The sequence below is a fragment of the Eucalyptus grandis genome, chromosome 6 (genome assembly GCF_016545825.1).
Source record: "Eucalyptus grandis isolate ANBG69807.140 chromosome 6, ASM1654582v1, whole genome shotgun sequence".
NCBI lineage: Eukaryota > Viridiplantae > Streptophyta > Magnoliopsida > Myrtales > Myrtaceae > Eucalyptus > Eucalyptus grandis.
The window spans coordinates 37418606-37434180 of record NC_052617.1 but is presented as its reverse complement, the minus strand read 5'-3'; the positions used below and the strand labels follow the sequence as shown (position 1 = coordinate 37434180).

The 15575-nt window shown below is 39.3% G+C and overlaps 1 protein-coding gene across 1 annotated transcript; it reads right to left on the bottom strand.

Annotated features, from left to right (window-relative positions):
* Positions 1–6628: 6628 nt before the first annotated feature.
* LOC104449548 (putative laccase-9) lies at positions 6629–11241 on the bottom strand. The gene is made up of 7 exons (XM_010063730.3): positions 11067–11241; positions 9964–10115; positions 9322–9566; positions 8573–8707; positions 7627–8227; positions 7137–7495; positions 6629–6912 (listed from the first exon to the last, which is right to left on the bottom strand). The coding sequence occupies exons 1-7, from the start codon at positions 11223–11225 to the stop codon at positions 6722–6724; spliced, it is 1842 nt and encodes a 613-aa protein (XP_010062032.2). The 5' UTR covers positions 11226–11241; the 3' UTR covers positions 6629–6721.
* Positions 11242–15575: the final 4334 nt, after the last annotated feature.

Sequence of the window (15575 nt, the reverse complement as noted above, 5' to 3'; positions counted from 1 at the left end):
TCATTGGCAAGAAATTCAACTAGATAAAAGAAAGGTAAGCAATTTCAGGTTCCGTATAAATTTAACCTTGGAACCTACTCATTGGAACATATTCTTTATTTTTTAGAACCTAGAATCTATCTTACATACCATAAAATCTGGAACTTATCCTGTCACAGGTTCTAGGATCTACCCAAGTTTCACCTATATTATTATTTGAACGATTACAATTCACTAACAATAACTTATATTTAGATACACAAAAAATATGAACATCAATAAACTAAAAATCTTAACCATAAAATGGAAACTCGGATTAATACTTCTTAATTATATACTCATCATTGAATGATATGGAATATCGGAGGATCGCACGGAGACACTGACCAAGAAAAATATTAAAACTTGTTGCAAGTTTTAGGTTACAGATTCTAGATTCCAAGTTTCAGGTTTTAAGTTCTTAACAAGTTCCTCCAATTAAGAACTTAAAACCTACTCATTGAAACAGGTTCCTTATTTTTTGAAACTTGAAGCCCACCCTACATACCTTAGAACCTGGAACCTACAAATTCCCATCGGTTCGATTCTCATATTGTAGGTTCTACCTTGAAACAATGCTCACCCCTAATTCACACCACCCCACTGTAGAACAACCCTCCCCCTCCCTTTTCTTCTCTCTCTCCCTCCCCTTTCACGCCACCTTCTGCCACCCCCTTTTCTTTTTATTTTTCCCTCTTTCTTCTTCCTCTTCTCTCTTTCTCTCTCCTTCTTTCCCCCAACCCCACGCCATTTCCCCTTGGCTACACAGACCACCCCATTCCCCCCCCATCTTCTTTTTTCTTCTTCTCTTCCCCACCTTCCTCTCCATTTTTCACTTCCCCCTTTCGTTTGTGCCGCCCCTCACCCACCATAATCATCCGACCATCTCACTGCCACACCACCCCATCGCCACCACCACACCACCTCACCACCACCACCGTCCACCATCCCCACCATCATCCGCCATCTCTCACCACCGTTCACCATCACTGGCACCATCGCACCCGTATCATCATCTCCGCCACCGAGCTCTCAAGTCGCTGGCACTTGAGCCACCTGTCCCTCAAACCGCCGCAAGTAGCCACCGAGTCACCACCATTTTCGAGCACCCACCACCGGACCACCACCAAAACCTCCAAGTAAGCTAGCCGTGAGCTTGAGGAGCCACCACCACATTCGCCATGCCATTCACGCCGCCATGGGTGCCATGAGACCTGAGTTCTCAACGCTGTCATGTCGCCTTCGCCACGAGCTCGCCGTCACCGGAAACCCATAACTTCCTAATCGTGAATTAGGATGTTAATTACGTTTATGGGGTAAATTAGTTTAGGGATAATTACGTTTAATATTAGTTAATTTTGGTTTAGCCTTAATTGCAATCAAGGACGTTTTAGATTAAATTTAAGTACGATTAGTTTAAATAATTACGATTAGATTAATTAATCGTGGTTAGATTAATTAATTGAGTTTATTTTAATTAATCATAATTTATTTAATGGTTATTTATTTAATTAATCATAATTATTTTAGTTAACAACAATTAATTTTAATTAAGTATACTTAGGTGAATTAATCGAGTTTTGTTTAATTAATCGTAATTTAGCTTAATTAATCACGATTAGTGTAATTAATGAAGGATTAGTCGTTAAGTAGAATTTTATGCCCTTTTTTTTGGATGAGTTTGTGTATAATTCTAACAATTTGCATGTGTAATGCTATATTATTGATTGCCCAAGTATAGATTCTATTTATTATAAAAAAAGGGGTTTATAGGCTAGAAAATAGAGAATTTTGAGGTGTTGGGTTTGGACGTAAAGTTTTACGCACTAATGAAAATAATGGGGTTTTAAAATAGAAGTGTTCAAAGTTTGATGAGTTGATTTCAAATATGTGACCACGTACGAATATTTTACTAAGGTTTTTAAATGTGAAAAATTGTCAAAGTTAATTATTTAAAAACAAATTCTTTTGTTATTGGCTAATTAATGGCAATAAGAATTGATTTGATTGTTGGTGTACTTGAGTTGTCATTTAATTGAACCTGTCACCCAACAAGAGTTTAGGGGCGATACCCGATTTTTATCGGATGCCTGGCAGGGGTCTGAATGCCAAGTCGCAATTAAGGCCGCATCGATACTCCTTTATAGAATGTCGTCTAGGTAACAATTATAAACGATGCCGTGCCCGATGGGGGCGGGACCATGTATAGACTCTTGTGTTGGTTATGGCCCGAAGGGTCGTAATAATTAGAATACATGTGTTGATAATGTGCTTAGAATATTTCGAACATGTTCTGATTATTATTTATGTGAGTTGTACTAATATTGCTATGTGAGATGTACTAATATACAGGGATATGCCAAGACGAGGTAAGATTGTATGTCGTTGCATGTTTAGGCTACCTCCGAGGTGAATTAGCTTCCCAATCGAGATTTAGGAAGTTGACTCGCTGAGATTTTTATCTCATCCCGTTGTTGTTAATTATTTTCAAGACCGTAGCATGAAGAACTACCAAGTATAGTTGTGATGGACGTGAGATACGACACTTTTTGGCTAGTTTTTCCGTTAGTGAAGTTTAGGTTAACCCTTACTCTAATAAGTTTTTGAGTTGGTTGGTAGGAAGTCGCCCTTTTGGATGGGCTTATAATTGTTAAACTTCCTAGGGTTAACAAGTAATTAATAAAGGTTGTGCCTTTGGAAACATTCAATGTGTTTTACTATCCCTACTATGATTATTGATTGGGTGTTGTTCATTTGAGTTACTTTCGCATGTGTTTAATCGAAAGATAAAAAGAATGGGTCGGCGACATGTTCTAAGACGTCGCAATATAATCAACCGTTGAGGGATGTTTGCAAGCTCGAGGTTTAAGGCATGACAAATATTTTTCAAATTAGTCATTTTTACAAATGGATGTTTAAGACATTTTCATAGTCAAACTTGGATGATTGATTTGCTCCCACAATCAATCTTGATAAGAGGTGTTGAACATCTAGCTCAAGTGGACCAAGTGACGATGGTGCACGTCTGCCAATCCCCTTTAACTTGGTGCATGATCGAGTCCGAATCCCTGAATACTAAAAGGTCTTCAATCTTTGTGCTCAAGGCTACCCTTATCCTAGGATACAAGCTTCATATTTAACTATCTTGTTTGTACATTTAAATCTTTGCCAAATATGGCAAAGGCTCATCCACATAGCCTAGCAGATTGGTGCATGTTGGAATAGGCTTTAGTCCAAATTCTACAGAAGATAATTGTTTGGATCAAGCTTGATGGTGAAGAGACTTGCCATGTTGGAAGGAACAAAAGGTGGCGGGGTTGAGTGCACTGATGTCATTTGAGAAATAGTAGAAATTGGAGCAGAGAAGAGGGAAAGAGAGGTGAAAGTAGGCACAATGTTGTAGAGAGATGACTTGGAAATTGGGATTAATGGAAATGGAAGACGTTAAATAAAGAGATGGTAGAGAAAAAAAAACTTGAAATGCGTCAAATTTTGTTGAGATAGAAATAGGACGAGAAAAGAACACTACAAGTGCCATAACTTGGCAGAAAGGGACACTTAAATGCTATAACTTACAAAAGGTATACTTAAGTGCCACATTTGAATAAAAGTGGAACACCTGAGTGCCACCTCTAGCGAAGCCAGCCGGAAATCATACATAACATTTAAATATTAATATTTCTTGTTGAGGTGGCTCGCCGGAGAGCTGAGTCAGGTCTAATTCACCCCAAACAACATCGTTTTGGGTGTTGGCCAAAATAGAACTATTAAATCGGCCAAAACGACATCGTTTTGGCATATTTTGAATTTTAATATAATATAACAATTAATTAAATTAAATTAAAAACAAAATAATAATATAATTTATATTTATTAAAAAAAAAGGGGAAACGGACGAGGAGGAAGGCAGCCGGCGGCTGGCTAAGGGCTCAGCCCTTGTCGCCGCCGCCTCCCCACCGTCGAAAGGTGGGGGAGGGTCAGCCGAGGCCACCGAGCCCCCGGCCGAGAGCCGGCAGCCCCAGCCTACCTCCCTACTCCTCCTTCCCCCCCTTTTCTTCCTCCTCACTCGCCGGTGCTTCCCCTCCTCCCCCCCTCGGCCGATTTGGGCGAGGGTCAACGACCTCGCCCACCGGGCCAAGGGCCATCGCCTCACCGAGGGTAGCCTTAGCGAGCGGTGGCCCTTGGCCCGGCTAGGCGAGGGCAGCCAACCCTCATCGGATGCGGTCGAGGGCTCGCGAGCCCTCACCATTGGTCGGTGCCAGGGTCACCGGCCCCTAGCCGGGCCTAGCACCCCAGCCCACCTTCCCCCTCCATCGCCGGCCCTTCCGGCGACGGCGGGGAGGCTGCGGCGGTCTCCCCATTTTTTTTAAATTTTTTTTTTTAATTTTAAAATTATTATTTTAAAATATTTTAACTAAATTTAATTTTAAATTTAATTTAATTAATTTTTATATTATTTTTTTATCACGTCAGCCCAAAACAACATTGTTTTTGCATTATTTGGCCACATCAACGTGCAAAACGACATCGTTTTGGGCTTGCTTCGTCAAAAAAATGCCACATATGCAATTTGGCTGGATTTTGGTCGATTGGCACTCAAGTGATCCATTTTGCTCCAATTTTGACACTTAAGTGTACATTTCGTAATTTATGGCACTTAAATGTCAATTTCTGCCAAGTTATGACACTCCGGGGTCCGCATCTCGAAATAGGACCAAAGGAAGTGCTGAGTTGGGCTAAGATGTTGAAGAATTTGATGTGTTTTCTTGCTTTGGTAACAAGTTAATTTTTAGAGTCAAAAGCATATAATGACAAACGTTCATGTTGGCTTAGGCCTAATTAGAGTTGCATAATATGCATTTATAAAAATGACTAAGGACGCATTTGGTAACCATTATGTTTCGGAAAACAATATTTGAACAGAAATAGTTTTTTTTTTTTTTCTATTCCCGGAAACAATTTCTGAATATAAGAACACACTTGGTAACTGCAAAAAATTTATATTTTAGGAATAGAAATGTGTTTGGTAAACTTGTATAATTTTGTCGTTTTTTTTTTAAATTTTCAATATTTTTACTATATTTTTTCCTTTTTTCCTTTTTTATTTTTTCCTTCTTTCTCCTTTATGGTCGGTCGCCAGCCATGGTGACGACCGACAACCAACTAGGCGAGGTTCGATGAGCTTGCCGAAGCCTCGCCAGGCCATCGGCAAGGCTCGACCTCGCACCCGCCCGGCGACGCTCCGGCAAGGTTGAGGTCGCCAACCCTTGTTGGCTAGTCGCCGGCCATGGCCAAGGTAGGCGATTGGCAAAAAAAAGAAAGAAGGAGGAAAGAAAAGAGAAGAAGAAAAAAGAAGAGAGAAAAAAATTGATTCTCGGAATTGTTCTCGAGAACAATAAGCTACTTTTTTCTACTTCTTGTTTTTGTTCCAAATCTGTTCCCGGGAACAAAAGTTTTAGAGCCTGTTTGTTAAAAATTATTTCTGTTCCCTGGAACAAAAATTTCTGTTTTTTTGTTCCTAGGAACGAAAAATGAACATAAACGCGTTTGTTTGCATTTTTGTTCCAAAATTATTTTTTTGTTCCCAAAACACATCTGAATGGAAACAAGAAACAAAAAAAGTCATTTCTTGTTTCTAGAACAAAATTTAGAAACACTTTTTCTCTCTCTTCCATTTTCTTCTCTCTTTTTTCTTCTTCTTTTTTCTTTCTTTTTTCTTTGGCCGATGACCTCGCCGGAGCATCGCCAGCCCTCGGCGAGGCCGAGCGTTGCCGGCCCCTGGCGAGGCTCGGCCTCGCCTTGGCTGGGCGAGCTCGAGCTCACCCGCATCCGACGAAGCCGACCTCGCCCAACGCCGGCGACGCTCAGCCTTGCCGGGCCACCGCCAGGTTGGCACCTGGCGATGGGCTCAGCCTCGCCGGATTTGGGCAAGCTCGAGCTCGCCTAGCTAAGGCGAGGTCGACCTCGTGCCGAGCTAGGCGAGCTCGATCTCGCCTAGATCCGGCGAGGCCGAGCTCGCCCGGCCGGCGGCGAGGCTCGGCCTCGCCGAGCCACCGCCGGAGTTGGCGTCGCCTAGCGGTGGCCCGGCGACGCCAAGCCTCGCCGGATCTCGAGCAAGCTCGAGCTCACCCAACCAAGGCGAGGCCAAGCCTCGCCGTGGCCGGCGAGGCCACCGACCCTTGTCGCCGGTCACCGGCCATGGCCGAGGCCGGCGACCGGCAAAAGAAGAAAAAAAAAAAAAGGAAAAAGAAAAAAGGAAAAATAAATAAGAAAATAAGAAATAAAATAGAAAAAAATAAAAATATTAAAAATTAAAAGAAATAAAAAAATTATACAAATTTACCAAACATGTTTCTATTCTTTTTATATTTTTGGAACAGATTTATCAAACGCGTTTTTTTTGTTCAAAAATTATTTCTGAAGCAGAAATATTTTTTTCTATTATTGTTCTCAAAAACAATTTTTAAATAGAAATGTTACCAAATGCACCCTTACTAAATCCGTTTCTATTCTTTTTTTTGTTTCTAGAACAAAAAATTTGTTGTGGGGAACATAAACACTTTTTAACAAACAAACCCTAATTATATTTAGGATATAAATAAGAACATAATTAAGAAATGCCTCCAAATACATATAAATTACGTATTAATAATGCGAACATGCACCTGCTACCCGATGCCTATAAATACGCCTAATCTTGTAATTATATGTCACTTTTTAAATTCCGATCTTGTTCACCAAAGAGTTTGTCCTTCTTCGAGGCAACGCAAGGAGGCATATAGGGAGGAGGTGGCCTCATACTTGTCTCTTCCGTATCCCCATTTTTCACTATGAAAACATAATCCATTCCCCAGCTCATATGTCGGTCTATATGACAATGCCAAAACCATACACCTGCCGCATACGAAGTTAAAATGTTAGCTCGTGGAACTCCTTTCCAAATACAAAATGGTATTTTGCTCCAAATAGCGAAAATGATTTTTGATATTTTTCCCACAACTCTTTATGTATACAAAATGGCATTTTGACCTATGGACAAAAACCAATCAAGTAATGTCTCCATGTTTCTTAGATGTTGAATTACACGAGAAGAAGTAAGAGAAGAGTATGAGAAATACCTGGATTATCTGCCCTGAATCTGATTGCAACCCATCCACTTCTAGGAACTCCAAATGTATTGACTTTGGGCGGATCGACCAAATTGTATGCTAGAGGATCGGTCTCGTTGTTGAAATTTCCTGAGCCGAGCCCAACGATGTAAAAGCTGTATCCATGCATATGCATCGGATGATATTCTGATCCCTCCAACAAATTAGTCCCTTGGAAAACTATCTCTACCGTTTCGTTGTAATTCAGAACTTTTACGGCTGTCCCTACAGAAGCCTCCGCAAGACTGCTCGGCAAATCATCTCCCGTGAAATTAAACATTTCTGGAGGAAAATCGGGAAAATCTGCGGTGTATACTCCGCTGATGTTTCTGCATATTAATTGCAAAGATGTGTTACTCTTAGTTTCCGGGTATTCATAACGTCAAAATAGATGTTCCTAGCCTATAGTGATAAAAAGCCGTAGGAAGAAAAGATCAAGTTACTAGGAGGAGAGATGAACCTGTAATAAGCTTGCAGCACATCGACAGATGGGTCCTTCCAACTTATGTTATTTAGACTTGCGGCGAGTTTGGAATCACCCATATAACACGAATCGTCTGGGCATGGCAAGCTATTCAGGGAAGCTGTGATAAACATCCTTGTCGTCACGTTGTAAGGGACGTCCACGGGATATTCTTCAGTTGCTAAACTTCTCAGTTGATGTGTGAAACTCACTGCGGCACTATAGTCGTGATAAAATGGGAGGGTATCAATTGGAAAACTTGGTGGTGATGTCAGACTGTAATTCCCTTTGTACTGGATAATCGCAGTAGCAACAACGTGGGAAAATTTAGTGAAAGCCAGGTATTCGGTTGCAAACCGTTGAGCTGCCATGTAATACCTTCCTGGAGATTGATTTGTGGTAACTAATATGTCCATCGTTTGTCCAGGTTCTATCATTAGATATGAAACAACGATCGGTTTTGTGTATGCTCCATCCATTCCAACTACAGTCATGTTGTGATCGGCGATAGAGAAGAACATTTCTGTACCGACTACTGCGCTAACTATACGGAGGAGATAAGTCTTACCGTAATCAACAAAAAAGTGAGGCGTCGTTTCTGTAAAATTGATAGCATGAAGAAACAATATATCAGAACATTGGATACAGCAAAATATGAGACATCTGAAAAAAGCATAATACCTTCAATCTAAGATAATTCAATGCTTATTCATACACATCTATGTAATTTGAATTCGAGTTAGATTTACTACATACACTGTACTGAAAGCACCCACTTTGCAGTATATTTTTGTAAAAGAAAATCATATATCTACAATAACTCAGAGTAAACATTTTAAGGAAGTTGCTTTTACGTCTTGGTCTGCATTCCTGTACTCATACTCATAATGTCCAAAGAACAACTTAATAAGAAAGAATAAAATAAATGAGAGTATGAATGTACCATTGGAGCATGGAACAAAATCTCCATATTGTCCATTGATCAGGTAACCAGTTGCACGAGGTATGTTGGGACTGCCGATGGACATTTCCATCTCTAAGGCTTTATTTAGAGAAGTTCCTTCATTATACCAAGAACCTGCAAATTATGAAAGGAAAATGACTTTAAACTACCATTTGCTTTTACCATTCAAACGCAAATGTATATTTCAATGAAGTGCATAGTCGTCTCATAATAATAATAATTATTATTTTATTACTTTTACATGAGTTAAATTTATTTATTCCTTTTCTTTAGGGCAAGATAGATGCACTGGAAAATAGAGATCATGATGGAGGAGTTCCATCGAAGAAGCCCAGGCCATCAAACCACAATCTCCAAATGAAACAGTGGTATGATATCAATATTCTAGTAAGAGAATTTGATCTTCACTATAATACAAACTTTTTCAATGATTTCAAATAGATAACAACAACCGAACATCAGTCACTTTACATGCTTCTAGGAAAAGGTACGTTTTGATCTATTGGGCGAGCAGTCCGTCATTGGTTGAAAGGCAAAGTTAGGCGAAGGGTTAGAAGCCAAAAGATTAAGTCATTGAGATGGAATAAAATGGACAAATTTTTATTATCATACGAATATCGGAAATCTATTTTTCTTTCATAACTGAGTTATGGATTTTGAATTTCTAATCCACTTCATAGCCTTAGAAGTTCCAAAAGAGTCCCATAAGAAATCTTTAGAGCACATACCAAGCACAATTACATGCTCTCCATCTGCCGTAGGGAATGGGAAACTTGATCCTTCACGTGGCAAAACAACAATAGCACCATGCACTGTAGATCTTGTCCACTCATTATGGGCATGCCACCAAATAGTTCCTTCTTCTTCAGTTAAATTCACTTCATAAGTGAAATTTGTTCCCGGTGGAATAGCACATTGTGTAATATACTCTGGACCATCTGACCATGGATTTCGTGGTTGCTTCACCCCATGCCTACAAATCAATGAATTTCATCATACATGAATGGACTCCACGAGCTAGACAATTGCTATTTGCATTTAATAAATAAATTTAATGTCCTTTTTTTTACATTTTAAAGATGAAATATAGTTCTGTGATGAAATATTGAATTGTTTGATTTTCAGGTTCTTCGGTTAATTTGTACACATATATAAATCAATCCTGTTTTAACTAAAGTAAACTCAGAAAACCAAGCTGCATAAATCCCATGAACGAGCACTCCACAGATACCTAGAGGTACCTAAGCTCATACCTTGCTGATAAGGTTATGTGTTAGCATATAGCTTCTTTTCGTTTGAGTTATCTATCACATCACAAGCTAACGTAGGAGAGCAATCAAATATTAAACAAGATGGATAGAATGAAGTACCAATGAAGAGTGACCCCATATAATCCTTGATTATGAACCTTCACGTACACAAGATCACCTTTTTGAACGCGAATGGTTGGCCCAGGAAAACTATCGTTCACCACCAGGATCGTCGTGATCGTGCAATTCCTCGTAACGTTGATTTCTCTCAGCTTCGAAACAAAGAAAGGATGGACTTCATGTAAGGAGGGATCAATACCCCAAATTGAACCGTCCGTATAAAAGAAAATGACTGCATAAGGTATCAGATTGTTTCGACCAAAAAAAAAAAGAAAAGTATCGGATTGTTGAAGTATGTGCTATTTGGATCTCATTGATGAGAAAGTATTTCTAGCAAAAAAAAAAGGTTAATACTCTGAAAAACCCAAAACTAGTATGCATGTGACAAATTTATTCAAAGCTATTTTTTTTACTACCAAAAACCCCAAACTAGTATACCTTTGACAAATTTACCCCAAACTGATACACTTATAACAAATTTACCCTCTATTAATTTTCGTTAATTTTAATTTCAAATTATTAAGTTAAATGACACGTGATAGTTGACTGGTATACAAATTTGAGATTTTACGCTCCATTTGTCACAATTTGTAATTTTTGCGATTTTTTTGTGGTATTAATCCAATTTAGCATAAGGTATATTTGTCACAATTTTATCAGTTTTGGGGTTTTTTACGGTCAAATAAATTAGTTTGAGATAAATTTGTCATAAATATACTAATTTAGGTTTTTTTATGGTTAGTCATGATAAATTTATCACACGTATACCATTTTGAGGTTTTTCATGGTCAAAAAAATAATTTATGGTAAATTTGTTACAAGTGTACCAATTTGGGGTTTTTCAAGGTGTTAACAAAACAAAAAAAAAACACGTTACCAATGATTCGAGACAATTTTTATACACGAGAAAGGGGGAAAAAGATTCGAGAATAATTAGTCGCTGTCATAAAAATGTGTAAGCATCAGTAGTTTTGTATATTCTGGAAAGTGAGAGTTGTATTTGTATTTCGATTGGAATATGCCAGCAAAAACAATATGGATTTCAATAACAAGACAGGAACCGCACTTGGACCACTGCAGATGATATGCTTTGGATTACTTACCACGAAATCGTAGTAGTGGACGGTTCTAGCTTGAGCTCCGAGGACCAAATTCCCCAGAAACAGTGAGATGGCGACGAAGTAAATGTACGAGGCAGGCGACGTTGAGTTGGCCATGTTCCTGATGATCGTACGCTTCTTCTTTTCTGTGTCTCTTCCCATTTACTGGTCTTGGGCGGGCATGAGTTATCCTCTTATAAGGAACGAGCTGGTGGAGGAACATCGTTCGGTGTATCTAAGAGTCAACTCATAAATGCCACTCACAGGTATAAAACGATATCAGAACTTCGGATGAGCGTTTCAGTGGACGTGCTCCATTGATTTCGACGTTTTGATTCATTGATTCCATTGATTTTCAAACACGTTAACGATATGAGGTTTGGGGGTAGATATACCACATATTCAAATAACCTTCCTCAAATGGGATTAGGAGCTGACGTGACCGTCGAAAAATATAACTTTAATATTTTTTAATAATGATTATAATTACTATAATTTTGGATTTTTATTTTTATTTTGCTTTTCTTTTTGCTTTTTTTTTCTCTAAGGCTGGCGAGGATCACTAGCGATCCTCGCTGATCGCAAAATCTTCACCCAAATTGAGCGAGGGCCACCTCGCCCTTGGCCACGAATGGCCTTGGGCGAGGCCGTTGAGGCCTTTCTGATAGTGGGCAAGGCCATGAGGACCCTCGCTTGCAACCGCCCAAAGCTAGCGAGGGCCCTCACCGCCTTGCTCTTGCCATGAAGGCCTTGGGTGACCGCGTTGGGGCCTCCCCAGCAACGACTGAGGCCATGAGGAACCTCGCCTATGGCTGCCTAAAGCCGATGAGGACCCTCGCCACCTTGCTCTCATTGTGAAGGCCTTATGAGATAGCATTAGGGCCTCACCAGCAGTGGGCAAGGCCGTGGGGTCCCTCGCCTGCGACCGTTTTAAAATTTTTTTGTCTATTTTCTTTAGGGCCGATGAGGGTTGCCAATGACCCTCACCGGCCCTAAAGGAAAAAGACACAAAATCCATGTAGGACGTTTAGCCAGAAATGGCACTTAAATGAGCGGAAAAAAATTTGACACTTAAGCGAGTATCCTGCGAAAGTATTGGCACTTGTACTAGACTTACCTCGGATTAGGACTTCTGATATCTCTAACTTGGAGGTGGCATTATTCAATAAATGGAGCAATGATTCAAAATGAACGTAAACCGTAGATTTGGACATGGGCGACTCATGGGATTCATCATTTTTATTAGACGAAATGTTGGAATATCTCTCCTAGAGATACACTTAATAAGGTCTACTTTGTCATGTTTATCAAGTTCTAAAATTTAATATGAATTTTTACCAAAAAAAAAAATTAATATGAATTGTTGAGATGCATGGATATGTTGTGTTAGAATTTCCTACATAGAAGAATTGGTACTGTAGAATATTTACTATATCATAATTGGTTCATAACTCATTAGCTTAAAATTTTCAATAAAGGTTGGTTTAACTAGTATTATTGATGGACTCAAACTTGGGCTCCCTTATGGCGTCCTCTACAAGCAAAGATATTGGGCTTCTCCTACGAGCTCCAAAGAAATAGTATTAGAGCCGATGATTGATCAGTAGCTCATCCCAATGTATAACGGTATTTGGCGAATATATGAAGGAAGAAACCTCATGAGCAACTCAATTTCTGGGCAATTTTCATCAGTCTGGTGCAAGAGACCGGTTGACGGTAGGAGTTGTGGTGTAACAATCTGGTCCTAATGGTAGGCTTTATAAGTTCGGTCTAGAGAAAGAGACTAGGGATAAATGTGGGTGTTGTTGTTGTGATCGGCACATGCAACAAAGCCAAAGAGATGAGTTGAAGGTGGGTGTTTGGTGTGGCACATGCAACAAAGCCAAAGAGATGAGTTGAAGGTGGGTGTTTGGTGTGGCACATGCAACAAAGCCAAAGAGATGAGTTGAAGGTGGGTGTTTGGTGTAGCAATGTGGTCACAACGAAGTGGATATTCTAATTAAGACATAATTGACGCAGAATGATTCCTGAATTAAGGGGATCCAAACTTAACATTAAGTTCACATGTTGGTTGAAATGGATGAGTGAATTATGTTAGAAAATCTCACATTGGAGAATTGGTATAGTATGAAATAGTTAATATATTATAATTGGCCTATAATTCATTGACTAAACTTTTGAGTAAATATGAGTCTAACTGAATATGTTGATAGATTCAAACTTAGTCTCCCTCCTAGCAATCTTCCCCAAAGCAAAGGTACTGAGTTTTTACGGTCCTTCCCAACTAAAATGGTGATATTAAGTGCTGCAATAGTAAATAGTCAAACTCAATCTTCAAGGACTTGCAGATAACATTTGCAATTTTCACGCTCTCTCGAAGGATGAGGTATTAATCAGTTTCGCGTGAAACAAGATAACATTTGCAATACGACTGTCATTCTCCATTCGTTCCTGAGACTTAGACTGGAAGACACTAAGGGCCACGCAAGTCGTACCAATCTGAATGGTTTGCGCGCTTGTTGGTGCGTGGTTCAATCCAAGGCATCTCCAGTACATCATCAAAGACTCATTTTTGGACAACTATGGCTTGAAATGACAATTTACTCCGATGTGTATTTGTGTTGTGATTGCATTTTTTTTTGCCTACACGAGATACAGGTTGGTATAATAATTGCACCCATGTAATGATTAATTGATCCTCTTTTAATGATGTTCGCATATGGGGGAACTCTCTAGTACTATTCCGTGAGGATTTTAACTATCTCAATTTGTTGATATGTTTCGTTATAAATTTTAGAAGCAAACACACTGTCGCTTGGATCGACGGTTGAAATAATTGGGACACTCTATGAACATGCACTTGTCAACCGGTGCCTATAATTCTACCTGATCTTAGTATCTCATATGTCATTTTTTAGATTCTGATAAGTTTCATCGAAGAATTTGGGAAAAATTGTCCAAAAAATTGTAAACCTATTGCACTTTTGTTAAATTTAGTCATAAAACTTTCATTTTACCAATTTAATCATAAACATTTTTCATTTCTTGCCAATTGAACCAATCTCACTAATTTTAGCTGGAAATTGTTAATGTGAATGACCAATACTGACGTGGTACTTTTTTAATAATAATTGGAATTTTTGAATTTTTTTTTTTTTTTTTTGCTTTTTTTTTTGGGGGGGAGGGGTTTAGATAGGACCAATAAAGGTTGCCAACCAACCCTCACCAACCATAGGCAAGGGCCAGTGACCCCTGCGAGCCAACGACTCTCGCCAGCCACGGGCAAGGGCTTGCAATCCCTCGACCAAAGCCAATAAGGGATAGTCGGCCCTTGCCTATCGCCGGCAATAGTTGGTTGGCCAACCCTTGTTGGCCAATCCTTCCTAACCCTAGAATAAATAAATAAAAAAAGTAAAAGGAAAAAAAGAAGAAGGAAAAACCATTAAAAATATTCAAAACGTTATTAAAATATTATTTAAAAAGTGTCACGTTAGAGCTAACTGTTAATATTAGCAATTTCTAGTCAAAATTGGTCAAATTGACCCAATTTGTAAGAATTGAGAAAATTATGACTGAATTAACAAAATTGAAAGGTTTATGATTGAATTGATAAAAGTGCAATAACTTTAGGACTTTCTGGACAATTTTCCCAAGAATTTATCCTCAAATGCAATGCAAGGAGGCACATAGGAAGGAGGTGGCCTCATACTTGCATCTTCTGTATCCCCATTTTTCATTATAAAAGCAGCACTCATTCCACAAATCATCTGTTAGTCTATATGCCAATGTCAATACTATACACCTTCCACATACGATGTTCAAATGTTAGTCATCGAATTCTTTTTTTAATACAAAAATTGCAATTTGGTCCAGATATGTTAAATTACACAAAAAAGAAGGAAAAAGGCATGGGAAATACCTAGATTATTTGCCCAGAATCTAATTACAATCCATCCTCTTTTAAGAACTCCAACTACGCATAGTGTCTACAAAGAGCCAAGAGGTACTGATTAGACGTGCTGGCTCTAGATATTATGCAAAAATCAGTAGAAAGCAAGCTTCTGATTGAGGCTTCCAGCAGTAGTCTAGTAACCCAGCGCTCAGTCTGGATGCATTTTTTATTTTAATGTGCTAGTGCCTACACTCTTTATCCCCCAATTGGAGGGAAAATTTCTTCCCTTACTCCTGAAAATACCTTTGAATTTTACGTCGCAGAGTTTGGACGAAACTATTTACTATTTTAGGACATACTTAGGTTCCTTACGGACTTGACTTTAGGTGGACCCACCAAATTGCGGACCTCAGCGCGCGCACAAATTTTTCTCTTCTCTCGGTTTTTCTTGCCTTTAGATCGAGCGGTACCGCGGTCGCGTATTAAAAGGGAAGAGGGAAGAGAGAGGCGACCGCGCGGGTACGAGGTGAGTTCACATGCGCACCAGACAGTCGAGCCCCAGGAACTACGGGTGACTCCAGAACTTCTGGTAGGCTACTGGTCTTCGGATAGCGCAGCCT

Coding starts and splice junctions, on each gene's coding strand:
- LOC104449548 (XM_010063730.3), bottom strand. CDS start 11,225: ATGGGAAGAGACACAGAAAAGAAGAAGCGTACGATCATCAGGAACATG. Junction 7,496..7,626: donor GTGCTGCAAGCTTATTACAG/GTTCATCTCTCC, acceptor ATTAATATGCAG/AAACATCAGCGGAGTATACA. Junction 6,913..7,136: donor ATTCAGGGCAGATAATCCAG/GTATTTCTCATA, acceptor CGTATGCGGCAG/GTGTATGGTTTTGGCATTGT.